Source organism: Carassius auratus, chromosome 28 (assembly GCF_003368295.1).
Source record: "Carassius auratus strain Wakin chromosome 28, ASM336829v1, whole genome shotgun sequence".
Taxonomy (NCBI): domain Eukaryota; kingdom Metazoa; phylum Chordata; class Actinopteri; order Cypriniformes; family Cyprinidae; genus Carassius; species Carassius auratus.
The window spans coordinates 23,923,021-23,940,481 of NC_039270.1; the positions used below are offsets into that span (position 1 = coordinate 23,923,021).

At 36.3% G+C, this 17,461-nt stretch overlaps 2 protein-coding genes across 2 annotated transcripts in view; one reads left to right on the plus strand and one right to left on the minus strand.

Annotated features, from left to right (window-relative positions):
• Window positions 1–17,461, plus strand: part of LOC113047280 (uncharacterized) — a 145,692-nt gene that overhangs the window by 17,197 nt on the left and 111,034 nt on the right. Inside the window, exon 4 of the mRNA XM_026208632.1 lies at window positions 5,366–5,373. Within this exon, the coding sequence (XP_026064417.1) occupies window positions 5,366–5,373 (8 nt within the window). The remainder of the gene's footprint in view (window positions 1–5,365; window positions 5,374–17,461) is intronic.
• On the minus strand, window positions 12,365–16,772 carry LOC113047281 (protein arginine N-methyltransferase 1). The gene is made up of 10 exons (XM_026208638.1): window positions 16,656–16,772; window positions 15,607–15,702; window positions 15,356–15,511; window positions 15,122–15,185; window positions 14,864–15,006; window positions 14,665–14,752; window positions 14,460–14,575; window positions 14,198–14,348; window positions 13,971–14,092; window positions 12,365–13,595 (listed from the first exon to the last, which is right to left on the minus strand). Exons 1-10 carry the CDS (start codon window positions 16,680–16,682, stop codon window positions 13,512–13,514), a joined length of 1,047 nt encoding a protein of 348 aa, XP_026064423.1. The 5' UTR covers window positions 16,683–16,772; the 3' UTR covers window positions 12,365–13,511.

Genomic DNA, 17,461 nt, shown 5'->3' on the forward strand with positions numbered 1-17,461 from the left:
TCTTATTTCACAGTAATCACATTTACTGTACCATGCTTGTAATACCTTTTTAATGTAAAAAAAAAAAAAAAACATTTTTCCCATCTTGCAGTTCAATTCATATTTGTTTATATCTTAAATATTTTGCTCACAGATCACTATTAACATTCTGTATATAATTCTGTTTTATTTTCTTTCCCCTTGTATTAATCTTTTAGCTGAAAAGACGTAAAGTAAGCAGTCACCCCAGTGGTGTTTGTGGAGAGTATTCCTTCAGAAAGGGAGAAGACAGAAAGCTGCAGAGGTAGGTTGGTCTGTGATAGTTTGTCCCTTTTATCAAACATTCCTGTTGTTATCATTTGCACAGCATTTTGTTGTTTCTTAAACTGTTTGTACGGTCCAAATACCACACTTGCCATCTTTGCACATTTCCTTTATTTGGCCCAAGTGAGCATGAAGATCACAATGTGTCTCGATCTTAACATGACAAAGTTCGTTTCAACTTTGTATTTTAAAAGAAACTTCTAAATGTCTTTTCAATAGTCCCTAATAATACATTTTAATGCGCTTTCTAGAACCCAAAGCGCTAAAATTAGCGCCCTATTAACCCTATTAAAGATGACAATTTATTTTGTGGTGCTTCTAATTAAGTGATAAAAAGAAGTTACAAATGATGTACAAAATAAATATACTTTTCTGTGCACCAAGAAAACATGCAACACTTTGTTTTACTACTAATTAGTCTCAATTTTCTAATTATTATAATTAATATTTCACAAACATTGGAAAGTTGCCTGACCTCCTGTGAGATCTCTGCAAAAAGTCTCACATTAATTCCAAAACATGATGCATGATGGGATACACTAAGCGTTGTATAGCGCTCCGGAGCAGTATTGGAGAGGTTTAGTGTGTGTTAAGGACACCGTGCTTTGGCATTATTAAGACCGGGGACAGTCTCATAGTCACGTACACACACTCTCAAGTGAATAAGACCTCAAGTGTGGGTATCTGGAAAGGGGAAAAGTCTTTAAAATGATCCCTAAATACAGTCGCACGTCAAAGTCTTAATAATTCACTAATTCAATTTAACACTTGTATGATATTGTACAAGCCCCTGGACAATCTAATCTGACACTATCACAATATTGGAAAATCAGTTGCCCCACACAGTCAGAAAGTTTATATTGTTCATTGGCTTCTCATTAAATTACTTCAAATAAGCCCCATCAGTTCATGTTCCCACTATACGTGATCTCCATGACTAGATATTGCTATTAATGACTTGCTTTTAATAATGGATGCATTTAACATTTAATTATACAGCATCTTTGCAGATTATGCTTTCATGGTCTAAAAAAAACACAGTAATGTTGCATTTAATTACATAATATTTCTATCTTTCTGTCTTACAGGATTGTTTCCAGATAACACTGTAGTTCTCCGTCATGCACAAGGATTCACCTCTTTACCCCCCCCCCCCCACACACACACACACAGAGAAATGGTTCCTGGATCAGTGACTCAAGACTTTGCAGTGGTTTGATTTCTGCAGAAGATGTAACTTTGTTTAATTAACCTTATAATTAATACATTGTGACCTTCCAGCAACCCATATACTGTACTGTATACAGAACCAGTGATGACAACAATAGTTAATAAATAGCATTTATCATATTGATAAAGCATTGTGTTCTCTTTGTCAAGCTTCATACAGTAAATTTTACTTCTGGTGCTTTTATCATAAAAAGCTTCAGTTCTCATCAGGAGTTTTAGTAAAGGGACATATTCATGCACAGCAATCCCCTAGTTCCAGTCATGAAGTGAATGATGTTATTGTTAAAGTTATATTTCTGCATTTTTATGTAGCAGGTGTTTGTTTTCCTGAACACTTTATCTTTCTTCCATTGTTCGGACAATCAGTGTTTACGTGATGCTCTGCTGATTGAGTTTTATAGATGATATTGCACACTTGACATGCATGTCTTCATGATTTTATTTTGTGAGTTTGAAACATTAAGTGTTGTATCACTTTTTGGTCAATAGAATCTTTTAAGAAAATGTATAGTTTTACTGTGTTCTCTGAAAGATATATACCATATTTATAATGTTTTGTTTTTTAATAAAAGAATTTGCACACTGAAAATTTTAATGTTTACAACATAACTGCCTTTTTTTTCTTCATAGTTTTATTCTTTAAAAACGAGCTTGGTGACAGTGCAGTATATGCGCACTTTGTCTTTAAATGAGTTTGACATATCTATAAATACTGGAAAACTCTTACAAAATTATGTATGTTCATTATGCTTTATTTCAGTTTTTATTCCTAGAGATAATTTGTAAAGCAAGGCAAATCACAGAAACAAATTTAAAATAATTTAATAACTTAATAATTTCACTCTTTACTTTTTATTAGTAAATGCTCTTGTCTTTGGTCAGGAAAAAATTTATCTTTTAAATTGAATGAAATTAATCTATTGGTTAGATAAGATACAACTGTGACTGTGCAGTTCACATCACGTGTTGTACACACACATGTACACATCGATATTGCCAAATTGTTGTCAAGCTGAATAACAATAATTTCTGTATTTGCATTATTGTTGGAAGAAGGTGTAGACGTTAATAAAACACTATCTAATAGGTGGCAAATTTAATTTATTGTTAACCAATCTATCCCTTTAGCCGAAAAACGGAAAACAGCGTTCATGAATGACAATAAATGGTTAAGGAAGTGTGATGACGCTGCTCAGCTTTGATGTCATTGGCTGTGAATGTCCCTTGTCATCGCAGGACTGTCTGTGGTTGGATTATCTTTTAACCCATATTAAACAGCGGATCATGTTACAAAAGTATGTTTTGCTGCTATTATCACATTAGTAAATATATTAAGTCAACATTGGGTGTTTCTATGTTGAGAAAAATCACCTTTTTACCGAGATCCTAACACTAACCCTAAGAATAACTTCAATGAACTACAAAAAACAGCGCCTAGTATTCCCTTTCCATAGATAGAACGATGGAGGCTTATGGGTAATGTAGTTTAAAAAGTTTTATTAACGAAATGAAATAAATAATATATTGAATGGTAAACTAGACATATAAATATGTTCACTGTGTAAACCACTATGATATATTTGAGAGGCATGGTGAAATTTAGTATTTTAGAGTATGCAATATGTAAAATGCCTTTATGCCACCTTTCCATTCATTTCTGAAAACTGTGCCCAACATTATTTTATCAGCATAGCATAAGTAGTAATCATGCTGATTTTCGCTTTGATATGTTAATTGGACTCTGATTTACAGCCTTTTGAAATGTACAGTTTTTGGCTCTTCCGGGGGGTGCTACTGGGCCCCTGGGGGTAGAAGGGCAGTAAAACCTACATATATGTATTCTCCTCATCATGGACAACAAACTGAGCTGAGTCACATTTATATCTGACAGTTTTCACAGTCCTCTGTTTTCTAATTCTTACATCATTGCTATTATACCTTTTGACAGGACATTGTGAGGCCATCTGATGAAACATGGAAAAATTATAAAGAAATGTTTTGATAATAAAAATAATAGATTATTTATTTGATTTTTGAAGTAAACATCAATAAATATAATGGATGAACCTGCAACAACATGCCATTATCTATTCCCCACTGTTAAGCAGTAATCAAGGACAATGTATACACATTGTGATACTTCACTATTACACAAGGACAAATTCATTCATATATATATATATATATATATATATATATATATATATATATATATATATATATATATATATATATATTACTAATAACTAATTAGCAAAAATCAGTGTAAAAATGTCCTCCTCACCCCTGTATCTTGCTCCTCAGGTGCTGGACATCAGTAATGTGTGTGCTCTTGGTTTGAATGGAGTACAAGATCCACGTTGATCATTCCTGCTACATTCTCAGTTATCCCTCAAGTGTTTGTAACTATAAAGCCCATGGCACCATCTTGTAATGCAAAATAATTAATCTCGTAACTCCCTTTCTTTCACAAAACAATTGGCATTTGTTACTAAATATAAACAATAATAACTTTCTGGTGTACTGATGTCCCAGATGTCATTAATCTGATCAAATATTTTTATGTCTTAAGTAAAAAATAATCCCAATAATGATTATGTAGTTTTTCCAAGTCTAAAATAAACACATATGAGCCTACCTAGTAAAATGATGTATTTACCTAGAATCTTCAGAACACAATATTCATCATATTCATTTTATTGAAGCATAGACTATAAAGATGATAAAGTAGCATCAAGACAAATAAGATTCAAGGAAAATAATTATTCATCATCAAAAATACAGATGAGTGATGAAATGTCCTTAAAAGTCACAGTCCCATTCAGTCAACTGTGATACAGATCATGTGATACATATAAGACATTGGATACTGTTTCAGAAAATAATGATTCTCATCATCACATCTAAACTGGTTTCATCGTGATCTTCTCTCGTGTCTGGAAACAGCTTTTGGTTGATATCCAGCACTGATGTGGTGTAGCTTGTTCTCAGCCAGAAGATTAGATTAGATTAGATTAGATTCAACTTTATTGTCATTATGCAGAGTACAAGTACAGAGCTAATGAAATGCAGTTAGCATCTAACCAGAAGTACAAGAATATAGTGTTTTATATACATAAAAGTGCAGAGTAAGTAAAGCTATGATATACAGAATTTACAGTGGAGTTGCTATATACAATATTGATCAGAGTATATACAGAATATAAATATGAATTTAATGTAGGGATTGTATGTACATTATGAACAGAGCAAAGAAGAATTATATATACATTATGAATAGCAGGAACTTGAGAACAGTGGTAATAAATACAGTTGAATGAGTGTGCAAAAGTATAGTTTAACTTTTTTATTATATGCAAAATAATAGTAGTGCAATTATATTTATTGTAGAAATAGTTTACTGTGCTTGTACAGTAACAGCTTTAGACAGTTTATAGTGTAATGGATTTAACCATGTGCAGTCTGTGCAAAATATGAGTAGTGCAATACATGTATGTAAAGTACTGTGACCAGTGCAGTAAAAGAGCAGGTGCAGGTTAGATTGGTGGTGCGGTGTTCAGGAGTGTCACAGCCTCGGGGAAGAAGCTCTTCCTGAGTCTACTAGTTCGAGAGCGTAGGCTCCTGTAACGCCTGCCGGATGGAAGGAGGGTGAAAGGTCCATGGTTAGGGTGAGAGGCATCCTTGATTATGTTTCTTGCCCTACCCAGACAGCGCTTCTGATAAATGTTCTCTATGGAGGTTAACTGGGTGCAAGTGAGATCTCCCAGTCCTAAGATCCCAGACCTGGTCAAAGTGAAACAAACAATCCAGATGAAGTTGTTTAATGGACATAGAGCTCATCTTATGAGTAACTATGACCCTTGTAGTACTGTACACTTACCATTCTTCAAGCTGTTTTAAGATCTTTTGAGAAGCTTTTTCTCTGAAGACAATTTACCACATCCTCTTCTTTCACTCCTTTCAAGAGCATCACTTGGTCAAAACCCCTCATTTGGTTGATGAGATCATCTGTACAAAGTAAAATTGTTAAAATACTGCAATAAACAATTTCATTATGCAAGAATTTAGAAAAAGTTACAGAGGCAAAGGACTTGCCCAGGAGACTCCATTAGCATGTGTACTTCTCAGAGACTCTAGAATTCATCTTTTGTTGCAGTAAATGTGTTTTCTTCCTCTAGAGTCTTTCTCCAGAGCTAATGACTTCTCTCACAAATGTGTTTTAGTCTGTGCAGTGTAAGGCCTGGCTTCAAACCAATCAACTATCAATTCACAATTTATAACACAACATTCACAAAACAGTGAGATAATGTCAATTGGTGTTTATATCAATTAAACCACTTTTATGACACTTGTATGCTTTTAAGAATAACAGGTGGTGTTTTTTTTAAAACTTTAGATTAAAAATGTTCCAGTCAAACTTTGCTAACATGCTATAATTATTATAGCTGTATCAAATAAAATAAAATAAATATAAAAACATTGGAAAGAATAATTACGGCTGACATGACCAGTCCTGTGAGAGATCATCATAAAGTCCTGTAACACAGCATTGCTTCAACACACACATACCAGTGGACTTCTGTTTGCTTGAGCACAAGATGACCATCTTCATTTCTCATCCTGAGCAAATCATTTCCTTGGTCTTCCTTCTCTTCTGTGAAACAAGATAATCTTACTCTGTGTGCAATGAGCAATATTTCTCATTAAACATATAATTAAGTTAATTTAAAGTAAGATTCAGACCAGAGCATTTGATGAGTAAACAAATGTACCTGGGAAGAGCTGATCGTGGCAAGAGTCGCTGAGACTCAGTAATAGCTCTTTTAGTTTTTAGGAAGGTTTGTGAGGGTTGGCTCCCCAAAAACTTCTGAAAAAGAAGAACAGCATTATCTGCAAACAATCCTGTAAGACAGAAAGAAAGGAAATATTATTTCATTACATGCAACTTATACATTACTATATACTTTAACTTATACATTACTTACATACATTATTTTTTAGACCATGAAAGCATTAGTGAATTATTAAGACTTTGATGTGGGACTGTATTTAGGGATCATTTTAAAGACTTTTCCCCTTTCCAGTTACCCACACTTGAGGTCTTATTCACTTGAGAGTGTGTGTACGTGACTATGAGACTGTCCCCGGTCTTAATAATGCCAAAGCACGGTGTCCTTAACACACACTAAACCTCTCCAATACTGCTCCGGAGCGCTATACAACGCTTAGTGTATCCCATCATGCATCATGTTTTGGAATTAATGTGAGACTTTTTGCAGAGATCTCACAGGAGGTCAGGCAACTTTCCAATGTTTGTGAAATATTAATTATAATAATTAGAAATTGAGACTAATTTAGTAGTAAAACAAAGTGTTGCATGTTTTCTTGGTGCACAGAAAAGTATATTTATTTTGTACATCATTTGTAACTTCTTTTTATCACTTAATTAGAAGCACCACAAAATAAATTGTCATCTTTAATAGGGTTAATAGGGCGCTAATTTTAGCGCTTTGGGTTCTAGAAAAGCGCATTAAAATGTATTATTAGGGACTATTGAAAAGACATTTAGAAGTTTCTTTTAAAATACAAAGTTGAAACGAACTTTGTCATGTTAAGATCGACACACATTGTGATCTTCATGCTCACTTGGGCCAAATAAAGGAAATGTGCAAAGATGGCAAGTGTGGGTATTTGGACCGTACAACAGTTTAAGAAACAACAAAATGCTGTGCAAATGATAACAACAGGAATGTTTGATAAAAGGGACAAACTATCACAGACCAACCTGCCTCTGCAGCTTTCTGTCTTCTCCCTTTCTGAAGGAATACCTCTCCACAAACACCACTGGGGTGACTGCTTACTTTACGTCTTTTCAGCTAAAAGATTAATACAAGGGGAAAGAAAATAAAACAGAATTATATACAGAATGTTAATAGTGATCTGTGAGCAAAATATTTAAGATATAAACAAATATGAATTGAACTGCAAGATGGGAAAAATGTTTTTTTTTTTTTTTTTTTACATTAAAAAGGTATTACAAGCATGGTACAGTAAATGTGATTACTGTGAAATAAGTCATATAAAAGCACATTAAAACACTACCATTACAGCGGTACAACTATAGTTAATTTGGTGATTAATGTGCTATTACTATACTACAGTAAAGCTACAGTTACTGTGGTAAAAAAAAAAACTAAAAAAAAACCATGGTAAATGTCTTGTTTACTGGGTTTTACCTACTTTTGTAGGTGTCATGGTTACCATGATTTTACTACAAATACAACTTACATCTTTGAACCTGAAATGAATATAAAACGGATCCCAGGTCTGTGGCACGTCACGTCACGTGACCGATAGAGTTTAACCAGTTAGCAGCTGTGTTCATTTAGTTAAACACAATGAAACTCAAAGACAGCCTCGGATGACCGATGTAATACAGAGAGTAAACATAAGGCGCTCATCTGATTAATAAAGAAGACAGAATACGTTTTAGGACAGGCATTAAAAGAGCATATTTACTACTACTCACCATAGACTGTATAACTCACCCAACCTGCGGCTCTTGCAAACTGATGGAAAGTATCGCGATGTGTGCTGAATGAGACTTCTTGAACGTGATTTCAAAGCGATAAACATCTCATGTCAGTGACGCTAGAGGCGCTTGACCACGCTTCAGTTTTTGACGCTTTGGGGTTGACGCACAGCGCGTGATGCGCGTAGTGGGAGGGGCGGCGCTGTTTATTAATTATGTATTATTATTATTTAGGTCTTTCTGTGTTGATTTGCTGTTTATTAATATTTTTAAAACTATAACGCTAAATCTATCAACATTTATTTAGATGTTATCATGTATTCATTCATTTCTTTATTTTAATTATATTATTTCGGTCTTATTACAGGTGAAATATTACAGTAAGCCAGAACACGGGCCGAGCGGGGCTCATTCTAAACCCATTAGCGGACATTCATATCACAGAATCTGACAGCGATCAGAGGCTCATCAGCGACAGCATTTTTAAGAAGCCTTTACAATAGCCTTAATAAAAACTTTTAACTTTAGAGTCTAAAGTAAAAAAAATAAAAATAAAAAAATAAATCTGTAGGCCTATCGCTAATAAATAATTTATTTATTTTTAGATATTTCTTGTTCTTTTTATTTAAACTAAATTGTTTCTTAATGTGAAAATGTGTTACAGTTATGTGTCAAGGACTTGATATTGAATTCTGTAATTAAAAAAAATTAAATCTAGGCCTATGAAAAAAATAAAAATCAATGAAAAAGTAAAAAAAGAACCATTGCGCATTTTACAGCTAAAAAAGTTTTAATGTGTTTTTGTCACCAGCAATACAGTATGTTGCTCAGTTTTGTAGTACAGTAAGTTAAGCTCCGATTTTTTTTCAAGTTTCAGTGAGTTTCTTCTGTTGTCCTGTGAAAAATTAAATAATAATAATAATAATAATTAATCAGAAAATATTGTGCTGATGCACGAAAGATGCCTCCAGTTGAAATGCATTAGTTTAAAAAAACGTGCTGCAATCATGAAAATAAGGAAATAAACGTGTGCCTGCCACGAATAAATAGATTAAATTACGTGACAAAATCACGAACTGCCGTGAGACTGGGTTTCCGTGTGTGGACCACGGAAGATGAGTGTCATTGACTTGCGTTAGAGTTATCCGTGATCTCAGCACAGACTCACTCCGTGCTCCTATCACAGATTTTAGTTAGGCTAACAGAATCAAGTGAATCTGTATGATGGCAGGACAATGCAATAGTTACAATAACAGTCAGGTTGGTCATGGTATTTGGTGTTGAAAAAAATAAATACTTCAAATGTTGCGTTTCCAGATGAGATAGCACGTCCATTGAGTGAGGTCTGTACTCCATCACTGAAACGATCCGTGTACGGACCACGGAAGATGAGTGTCATTGACTTGCGTTAGAGTTATCCGTGATCTAAGCACAGACTCACTCCGTGCTCCTATCACAGATTTTAGTTCTGACTATAGCCAAAATGTGTGTAAAACGCCATCAAACTGGATTTTATGATGACAGGACGAGAAAAAATGGCAAGTTAATTACATGCCATTGCAACAGTGTCGACGAAAAGCTTGTAAGTTCCTAAACAAGTGAGTGAGGTCAGGTTGTGGAGGTCCGTGCCATCACGGGACTTTTGTAACTGAAACAAACGTAATTTTTATGATGACAGGACAATGCAATAACTACAACAGCTGTCTGGTTAATGTCATTATGGCATTTGATATTGGAAAAGAAACAAATACGTCAAATGTTGCGTTTCCAAATGAGAAAGCACGTCCGTTCAGCGAGTTCTGTACTCCTTCATTGAAACAGGTATATGTGTGTGGATCACGGGAGGTCAGTGTCATTGACTTGCGTTGGAGAAATATCCGTGGCCGGGTCACGGAATTTGGGGCAATTCCGTGATGGCTTCACGGATTTTAAGTTAAGGACCCGTGGACATTTCACGGAATTCTGTGAGACCAGGTTGCAACGATCGTGACCCTTTTTCGTTGGGATTGCATTATCCTTAAGAAATAAACGATGTGCAAATCCAGCGTCAACCTGGGCGTTGTTTGTAAAACAAGCATCTTCGAAATGCAGGGAACAAACAAAAACACTTGCACAACTCCGTTGATGCTCTGTAAAAATAAACTCCATCCACTGGTCCCTTAATGCTGTTTCTCTTTTGGTAATCTGTGCAGGGTTGTCTTGCCCTGGCAACCAAAAACACACTCCTTTTGTGACATTTCGCGACGCTCTCGCTCTGATCAGTGAATGTCTCGTCTCTGCTCTGCTATATGGGAGCGCACGCTCTTCCGGCAGACACGCCCTTAGCACCCATATAAGGAAATTCCGCTCCATCTAACGTCACACAGAGCCATACTCGAAAAAAACTTTCCGAAACTTGTGACAAACTGGAAGGAGTATTTTTGGAACAGAAATACTCCTTCAAACCTACAACTTAATTTTTGAAACTTTGTCCATGTTTAGCATGGGAATCCAACTCTTTAACAGTGTAAAAAACTCAGTATGCATGAAATAGAATTTCACCCCGCCTTTAAGCTTAAGTTTTGGTGCTTGAATTGAGAAACTGATTAAACTAAAAATCTAAATGAAGGAAAGAAGGCTACCTATTTATCTGAAGAGAATTAGCTCAGTTTTGCGGTTTTATTTTAGAAGTGATTGTTATTTCCTAGTGTGCTTTGTATATGGCTGGATATGGGGAGTCATTTTTTTTTATTAAATGCTCAGTTATGTTTAACATTTGAAAGTTTTTGTTTGACTAAAGTCTCCATTGCACCGTGCAATCGCTACCATTGTGCAGAAGAGCAGAGCTTATGGATATGGATACTACTCCTCGAAGGCATCGAGTCTCGATCAATGTGCAGTACTTTCCAGTATTTATCAAGTATTTTCCTACTTCAGCTGTTTGGCTGTGTTGAGGCTATCCTATAAGCCTAGGCATAGATGGCATGGTGTTCTCAACGCGTAGCAGAAAATTAGAGTCCAAACATTAGTTCTCTTTGGGTGGTGTTCCCGTTTATTATGAAGGTAAAAAAGGGATAATTTACATAAAATGATACTTCACCCAGTGCTGAATATTAAAATGCTGTCGTGCTGTTTGTAACCTGAGTACTCACGGCTACGGTAAGAACCGTGTGTTCCTCGTCATCCACACCCTTTCCTAACTAATTGCAACACCTGTAAATATATCTACCGCCCAGTGACGTGTCACACATAGTGCAACACTCCCACCCAGTGGCTAGATTAATAATATCAATATTAACCTATTCAGAAAAGGTGAATATATAAATGGCTCCTACAGGCTGTATAGTCTTTTAAATGTATAAAATAACTCAAAGACCTCACTCAAGATCACAGACTTTTCAGAATCAACTTAAATGAGCACATTTCACTAATTATATTAAATTCATTGTGTCATACTGATAGATTACTTAATTTAGGAGATTTCACAAATTTTATTCAAGTAGATTAAAAAATTCAAAGAATTAAAAAATTAAAGCCCGAAAAACTACTCAAAATGTATATGTATTAATACCTTAATTTTTTTAAAGTAAAAAGCTCGTTCCATTTTTTACAGTGTAATAATACAATAACTTGCCAACAATACAACAAACAACTTAAACTTAAGTGCTAAATATTATGGTATTTCCATAAGAGTACTAAAATTGATAATTTGGTCAATATCAGTCATTTTTAAAGACTAAGGAGAGGAAGTTTTAATGTTTAAACCATTGTCTAACATTTGGAATTTCTAAAATGCCCTGAATGTGCTCTATATAGGACATTTAGACTTACCGTATTTTCCGCACTATAAGGCGCACCTTCAATGAATGGCCTATTTTAGAACAGTTTTCATATATAGGGAGCACCGGATTAAAAAGCGCATAGAAGATACTGCAGTCAAACGTCTGACTGGGTTTTTGTTATGCATCCACTAGATGGAGTTGTGCTAAAGGGAATGTCAACATTTTGACAGCGCGCCTTGATCCATATGTATAAGGCGCTCCGCCATTTTTTGAGAAAATTAAAGGCTTTTAAGTGCGCCTTATAGTGTAGAAAATACGTTAAACTGACACATGATCTATGAAACTTCCGAAAGGACAAAAATCAATGTCTGGGTCTCAAGAGGAAATATGATCACCCAGTGTTATAAATATATTTAGTATATAAATATATTAAGTCAATATACTTAAAAACTACCAGAAAAGGCATGCAAGTAGCTGGTTACTCTATTGAGAAGTCAGTTTGAATTTTTGGTCATTGAAAACAAACCACGCAGATTCAATTTATGTTTTTTTATTTCAAAAAAAGGGGAAAAAATAATAAAAAGACTTCCTTGGTGGACAAATGCCTGCCTGGTAATTATCCAAACCAGTGCTAGACACAAGGCATGTGAACTTGCACCCCTCGACAATCACTAATACACACCAACACTATGACAGATGATCACAATATGGAACAAATGTGAAGTTACTCAAACACAGGATAAGCATCACCTTCAATAAAAGCACTCAAATGGAAAATTTAGACTGAAGGTTTTCCTCCATGGAATTAAATTGTAGTTCTGGGTCTGAGAAACTGAGTTTTAAGTGCTTATAGTGCAAAAGAGCAGCAGATAAGCTTAAACTAAACGGTCAGTAACCGGATGAAGTTTCCTCCTATATGACATTAAAAAGATCAACAGATATAAAACATTGCTCATTAACACCACCTATGAGTTGCACAAGAGATTGCTATGCAGTCTTCTCCATAACACGATAATATCCTCTGATTAAGTCTTTGTAACTTGTGTTTTTTTATACATTGTAAGTAGAAAAAAAAAAGCTAACAGGTGAGGACATGGGAGCCCTACATGAATTAAAACCGTTACTCCACTGAAGACAAACTGCACATGATGGAGGTGCCCTCTACTGATGGTCCAAATCAACTGCCTCCAAGAACAAAACAATATGGGCTCATTAGCTAGTGTCCACAGTGAGACAAGTTTGACCTACATTGAAGATGCTGACTTTATAAGATGGAATATCAAAACATATGGCGGATTCGCATTTTGTACAGTGACCAACACAGACACGTCGGCCTGGCAGGGAAAGAAAAAAAAAAGATACATGGATGACGTTGTCAGACAGTCAATCAGGCAAAAGAGAGCAGTTACACATGTGTACATGCATAAACCCAAGGGATTTGATCCAAGGTGCACCTAGAATTTGGAAAAAAGCAAGGCCAAAAAAGAACTTTTGCCATGTTTAGTCCCGTTGGGAACATTTTAAAGGAAAAAATATTTATATATATTGTCAGACAATATTCTGTAAAACAGAATCTCTAAAAATGTCTGTCATGCACAGTTTGGAAAAATGTACACAGTTTCACACACACAAGCGTGAACTGCTCTCGGAGATGCTGCTCACACACACACTTATGCTAAAGGAACCTAGCGCATCCTGTACTCTGACGTCTTGGACACCTCACAAAGCTGACCCTTGAAGTCGATGTCAACGTTGAAGTCCAGGTCTCTCTGGAAAATAAGGGGGAAATTATATCACTATTTAATAATGAAATATCCTCTTAATGGTCAGGAACGTGATCCATGTATAGTTCTGTAAAACCATACCAACAGGTTTACTTTTAAAATGAAGACTATAAAACTGAACCATTGGATACCACTGAATAATTTATATAAAAATATAAAATCTTTAAATATAGCATCAAAATAGCACTGTGCTTGCTGAAAAAAATGCTTATCTAAGAAAGAAAAAAAGCCCCCAAAAAGCATATTTTCAGACTTTTTTAATATAATGCAGAATTGTTTAATATACATTTCTCTAAACTTTCATGTAAGAATCTATTTTTCAAGAGATCGATTTAAACGTTAAGTGCATGTGTGGCTTACATTATTCTTGACGTTGGGTTTCATGCTGATGGTGCCAAAGATCTCCTCTCCGGTCTTCACTGTCAGATAGTCGTCAAGGTAGAACACCGTCTGCTTCCAGTGAGTGTAAGGAGACTCTGGGCCTAAAAGACAAATACACTTGGTTTTCCAAGGGGCTCATTTATAACTTCTGTTCATGGTGAGAGAAGCTGTGGCAGAGAGAGGGGGAAACAAAAGACAGCACTCACTAGTAGAGAAGCCTGTCCTCTTGTGGCAGCGAGTGAACTCGATGTTGAAGTAGGTTACCAGCGCATGAATGTAGTCATTCCTTTTCACCTGCAGGCAGAAAGGTGACGTGAAGGACAAGTCCTCAATCTTCACCGTGTAGATGTCCACCTCCTAATGAACCGAGAGAATTGGGACGGTTGAATAAGCAAGCAGGGGATATAATAAATAAAATAAAATAAACCTTATGTAATTTGAAAGCACACTTTTGTGGAGTAAACTAACCTTAATGAGGCAGGCAGTACTAACAAGCTGTTTGGGGTCAACAACATCCACCAGTGGCTCCTTGATGGCCACTTCCTTGATACAGGACATGTCAAAGCCATAAACATTCTCCCACCCTGAAAATGCAAAACAAACAAATGAAAATGGCATCCTATTTCACACACAGCAGAAAAGACCCCGAATGCATTCAGAGATTGACACGTACAGTGAATTTTGTAGTCCTTGTACTGTCGGTCCTCAATAGCAGTGACATAGAGCGTGGCTCTGTCGGGGAAGATCAGGCCATCGGGTTTCTGAAAAAGAAAACAAATGAGATACATGAGCATAAATCAAATCACGGTCAACATGCACAACTTTATAGTGAACAACTGCTACGCTTTAGAAGGACATTAGCATACACCCACCAGCCATTTGTCTCTCGCATAAATGACAGTGTTAAGCATGGACTCGTAGAAGAGACAGTAGCCCATCCACTCAGAGATGATTATGTCTACTTTTTCCACAGGAAGCTCAACCTCTTCCACTTTGCCCTTAATGATGGAAACGACTGGACAAGGAAAATGAGGTATTACACAGGTATTATAATACAGTAAGTTCAGTTCAAAAGAATCAAACGAGATATGTAAACAATAGGGAAGCCAAGAACTATGAGACGTTCTTACTATGATCCAACTTGTTGGCCTTCACGATCTTCACAGCATACTCTGATATACTGCTGCACTCAATCTGGGGAACGAATGACAAGAGAATGCAAAATCAGACAAAAGCAAAGCATGAGCACCTTTACAGGACAGACAAGAGCCTTGTTGAACTCAACTAGTCAGTATACAACAAAAACTCAACTGCTGAAAACAATGAGATGATATTTACATAAACGGGGCAGGATTTACACTCACCCCAATAACTTTCTTGGCCCCAGCTTTGGCTGCAAACATACAAAGGATGCCGGTTCCACTTCCCACATCCAGCACCACCTTATCCTTGAAGAGATGCTTGTTGTGGAACATGGAGTTTCTGTACGTCAGAGTACGAACTTCATCCTTTAGCATCTCCTGTGGACACAGAAGGGGTTTACATTAGTCTCAGATATGAAGACGCTTGCTTAATTGTACCGCTCTTCGTGAAACATGGATAAACAAGACTGTACCTCGTGAATGCCAAAGTGTGCATAGGAATCAAAGTAGTAGTCTTTGGAGGTCATGTCTTCTGCTGCAGGTTTTGCTGAGCTCTCTCCCTGGGACACCTATATAAAAAAAGAAAAGAAATACAATTATACAAGAAGGAGGAAAAAAAAAAGCATGAGTTGGGCTTATGACTAATTTAAACGAATCGAATGGATTCAACAAAAGAATCGCTTGTCGCCTACTGTACCGAGAGTAATGATCACTGTACGAACAAAGAACGAATCTTTTTGGTAAATCGATTCAAAGGATTCAAGCCACCGTGACCAATCAGAATCCGCCTTTATTACAATCAACGGAGCTTGTGCCTCTTTAAAAGCATTTAGGACCATTCAAGGCGGGTATAACCGGGATTAACGTGTTTTCCCTACATAACATTCAATTTATTAGAGAAGAAAAGTCGCTGTTATACCAATTCGCGTTTTTAATTAGAAAACCGTCCGAAGACCTCTGAAAAACTTTATTTAAATACAGCGTGGTTGGGGAAAAAAGACTTTAATTAAATAAGCACACCGCAAATTATAGTAATCAGCTCACTAATAACTAATTAGCCGTGGTTTGGTGAACAAAGTTGTAAAAGCCGCTTCATCCCATGCGGTCTGCCCCCAACAATGCTCTAAACCAGCGTGCTCTGAACTAACGTTACCCTCGTGGAAACTAGCTAGCTAACAGGACTCATATAACGTTGTCACTAAATCAAACTCCGTTACGCATCAAATGGTTACATCTAACGTTTAAAAACTCGAAACTAACTCGTTTTGCCTGTTAGCAATAGCAGACACGTGATGCTAAATGAATGAATTATTTGCGGCTGGCTAAAATGGATGCTCAAGATGCGTGTGCGCACATTTCTAGCCACCTGATAAAAACATACGCAGCACACAAATGCGTCCAACGACTAAAGAATCGGAGCTAGGACGTAACGAATAATGATGACATGTTGAGTCTAACTCTCGCAAACAGCTATTTGGCCTCGGATGTGTAACCGGTATGGCCTTGAATAGCTTCAGCTTACCTCCATAATGTCCGCTGTCTCCGCCATTTCGGTAAACTGGATCGTCCAACGACCGCAGCACAGCTCATGTGAAACACACTTGTTTTGCTCCCGCCCCTTCGCCTTCACTGAATGATTTGATTGGAGGACAATCACGGGGTTTACTGGAGGCCCCGCCCACTTTCTTGCGGCTCTTCGTCATAGGCTCAACTTAACTTAACAGTCTTTCCGCTGTTTTGAAGCGCGGCTTTCATTGGACCAAAGAGCGATTACTGATTTTATTATTTGCTTTCATGCAAGTTTAATACTACACGTTATTTGAGAAGCATGATTTCATTTTTCTCGGGTAGGCTTGTTATAGGAGTTGGACTGATGTCAGTTCGGCAAATTGTTACGCCTTTTGTGCACAAGAACATAGAGATGAACGAATTGAAGACATTTATTCAAATGTTTATAGAATCGTACAATATTTATCTGTCTCGATAGACAGACAGACAGACAGAGATAGATAGAAATACATAGATAGACAGATAGATAGACAGACAGACAGACATACATAGATATATAGATAGACAGACAGAAAACTAGCCAGACAGATAGACAGACAGACAGACATACATAGATAGCCAAGCCACAAAACATGTTACCTGTTTCTGATGCAGAAAGCTAGTTCATGCATTCATGACCTCTAGACTGGACTATTGTAAAGCACTTCTAAGTGGTTGTCCTGCATCTTCAATTAACAAGCTACAGGTAGTCCAAAATGCAGCAGCTAGAGTCCTTAAGAGGTCAAGAAAATATGATCATATTACCCCAATTTTACCTTC

Bases quoted from the DNA above. Each gene is read 5' to 3' on its own strand.
- LOC113047281 (XM_026208638.1), bottom strand. From the start codon at position 16,682: ATGGCGGAGACAGCGGACATTATGGAG. The intron at 15,512-15,606 runs GTACAGTCTTGT...CTGTGTCCACAG, and splicing joins CACACTTTGGCATTCACGAG to GAGATGCTAAAGGATGAAGT. The intron at 14,576-14,664 runs GTACGTGTCAAT...TTGCATTTTCAG, and splicing joins CAAGGACTACAAAATTCACT to GGTGGGAGAATGTTTATGGC.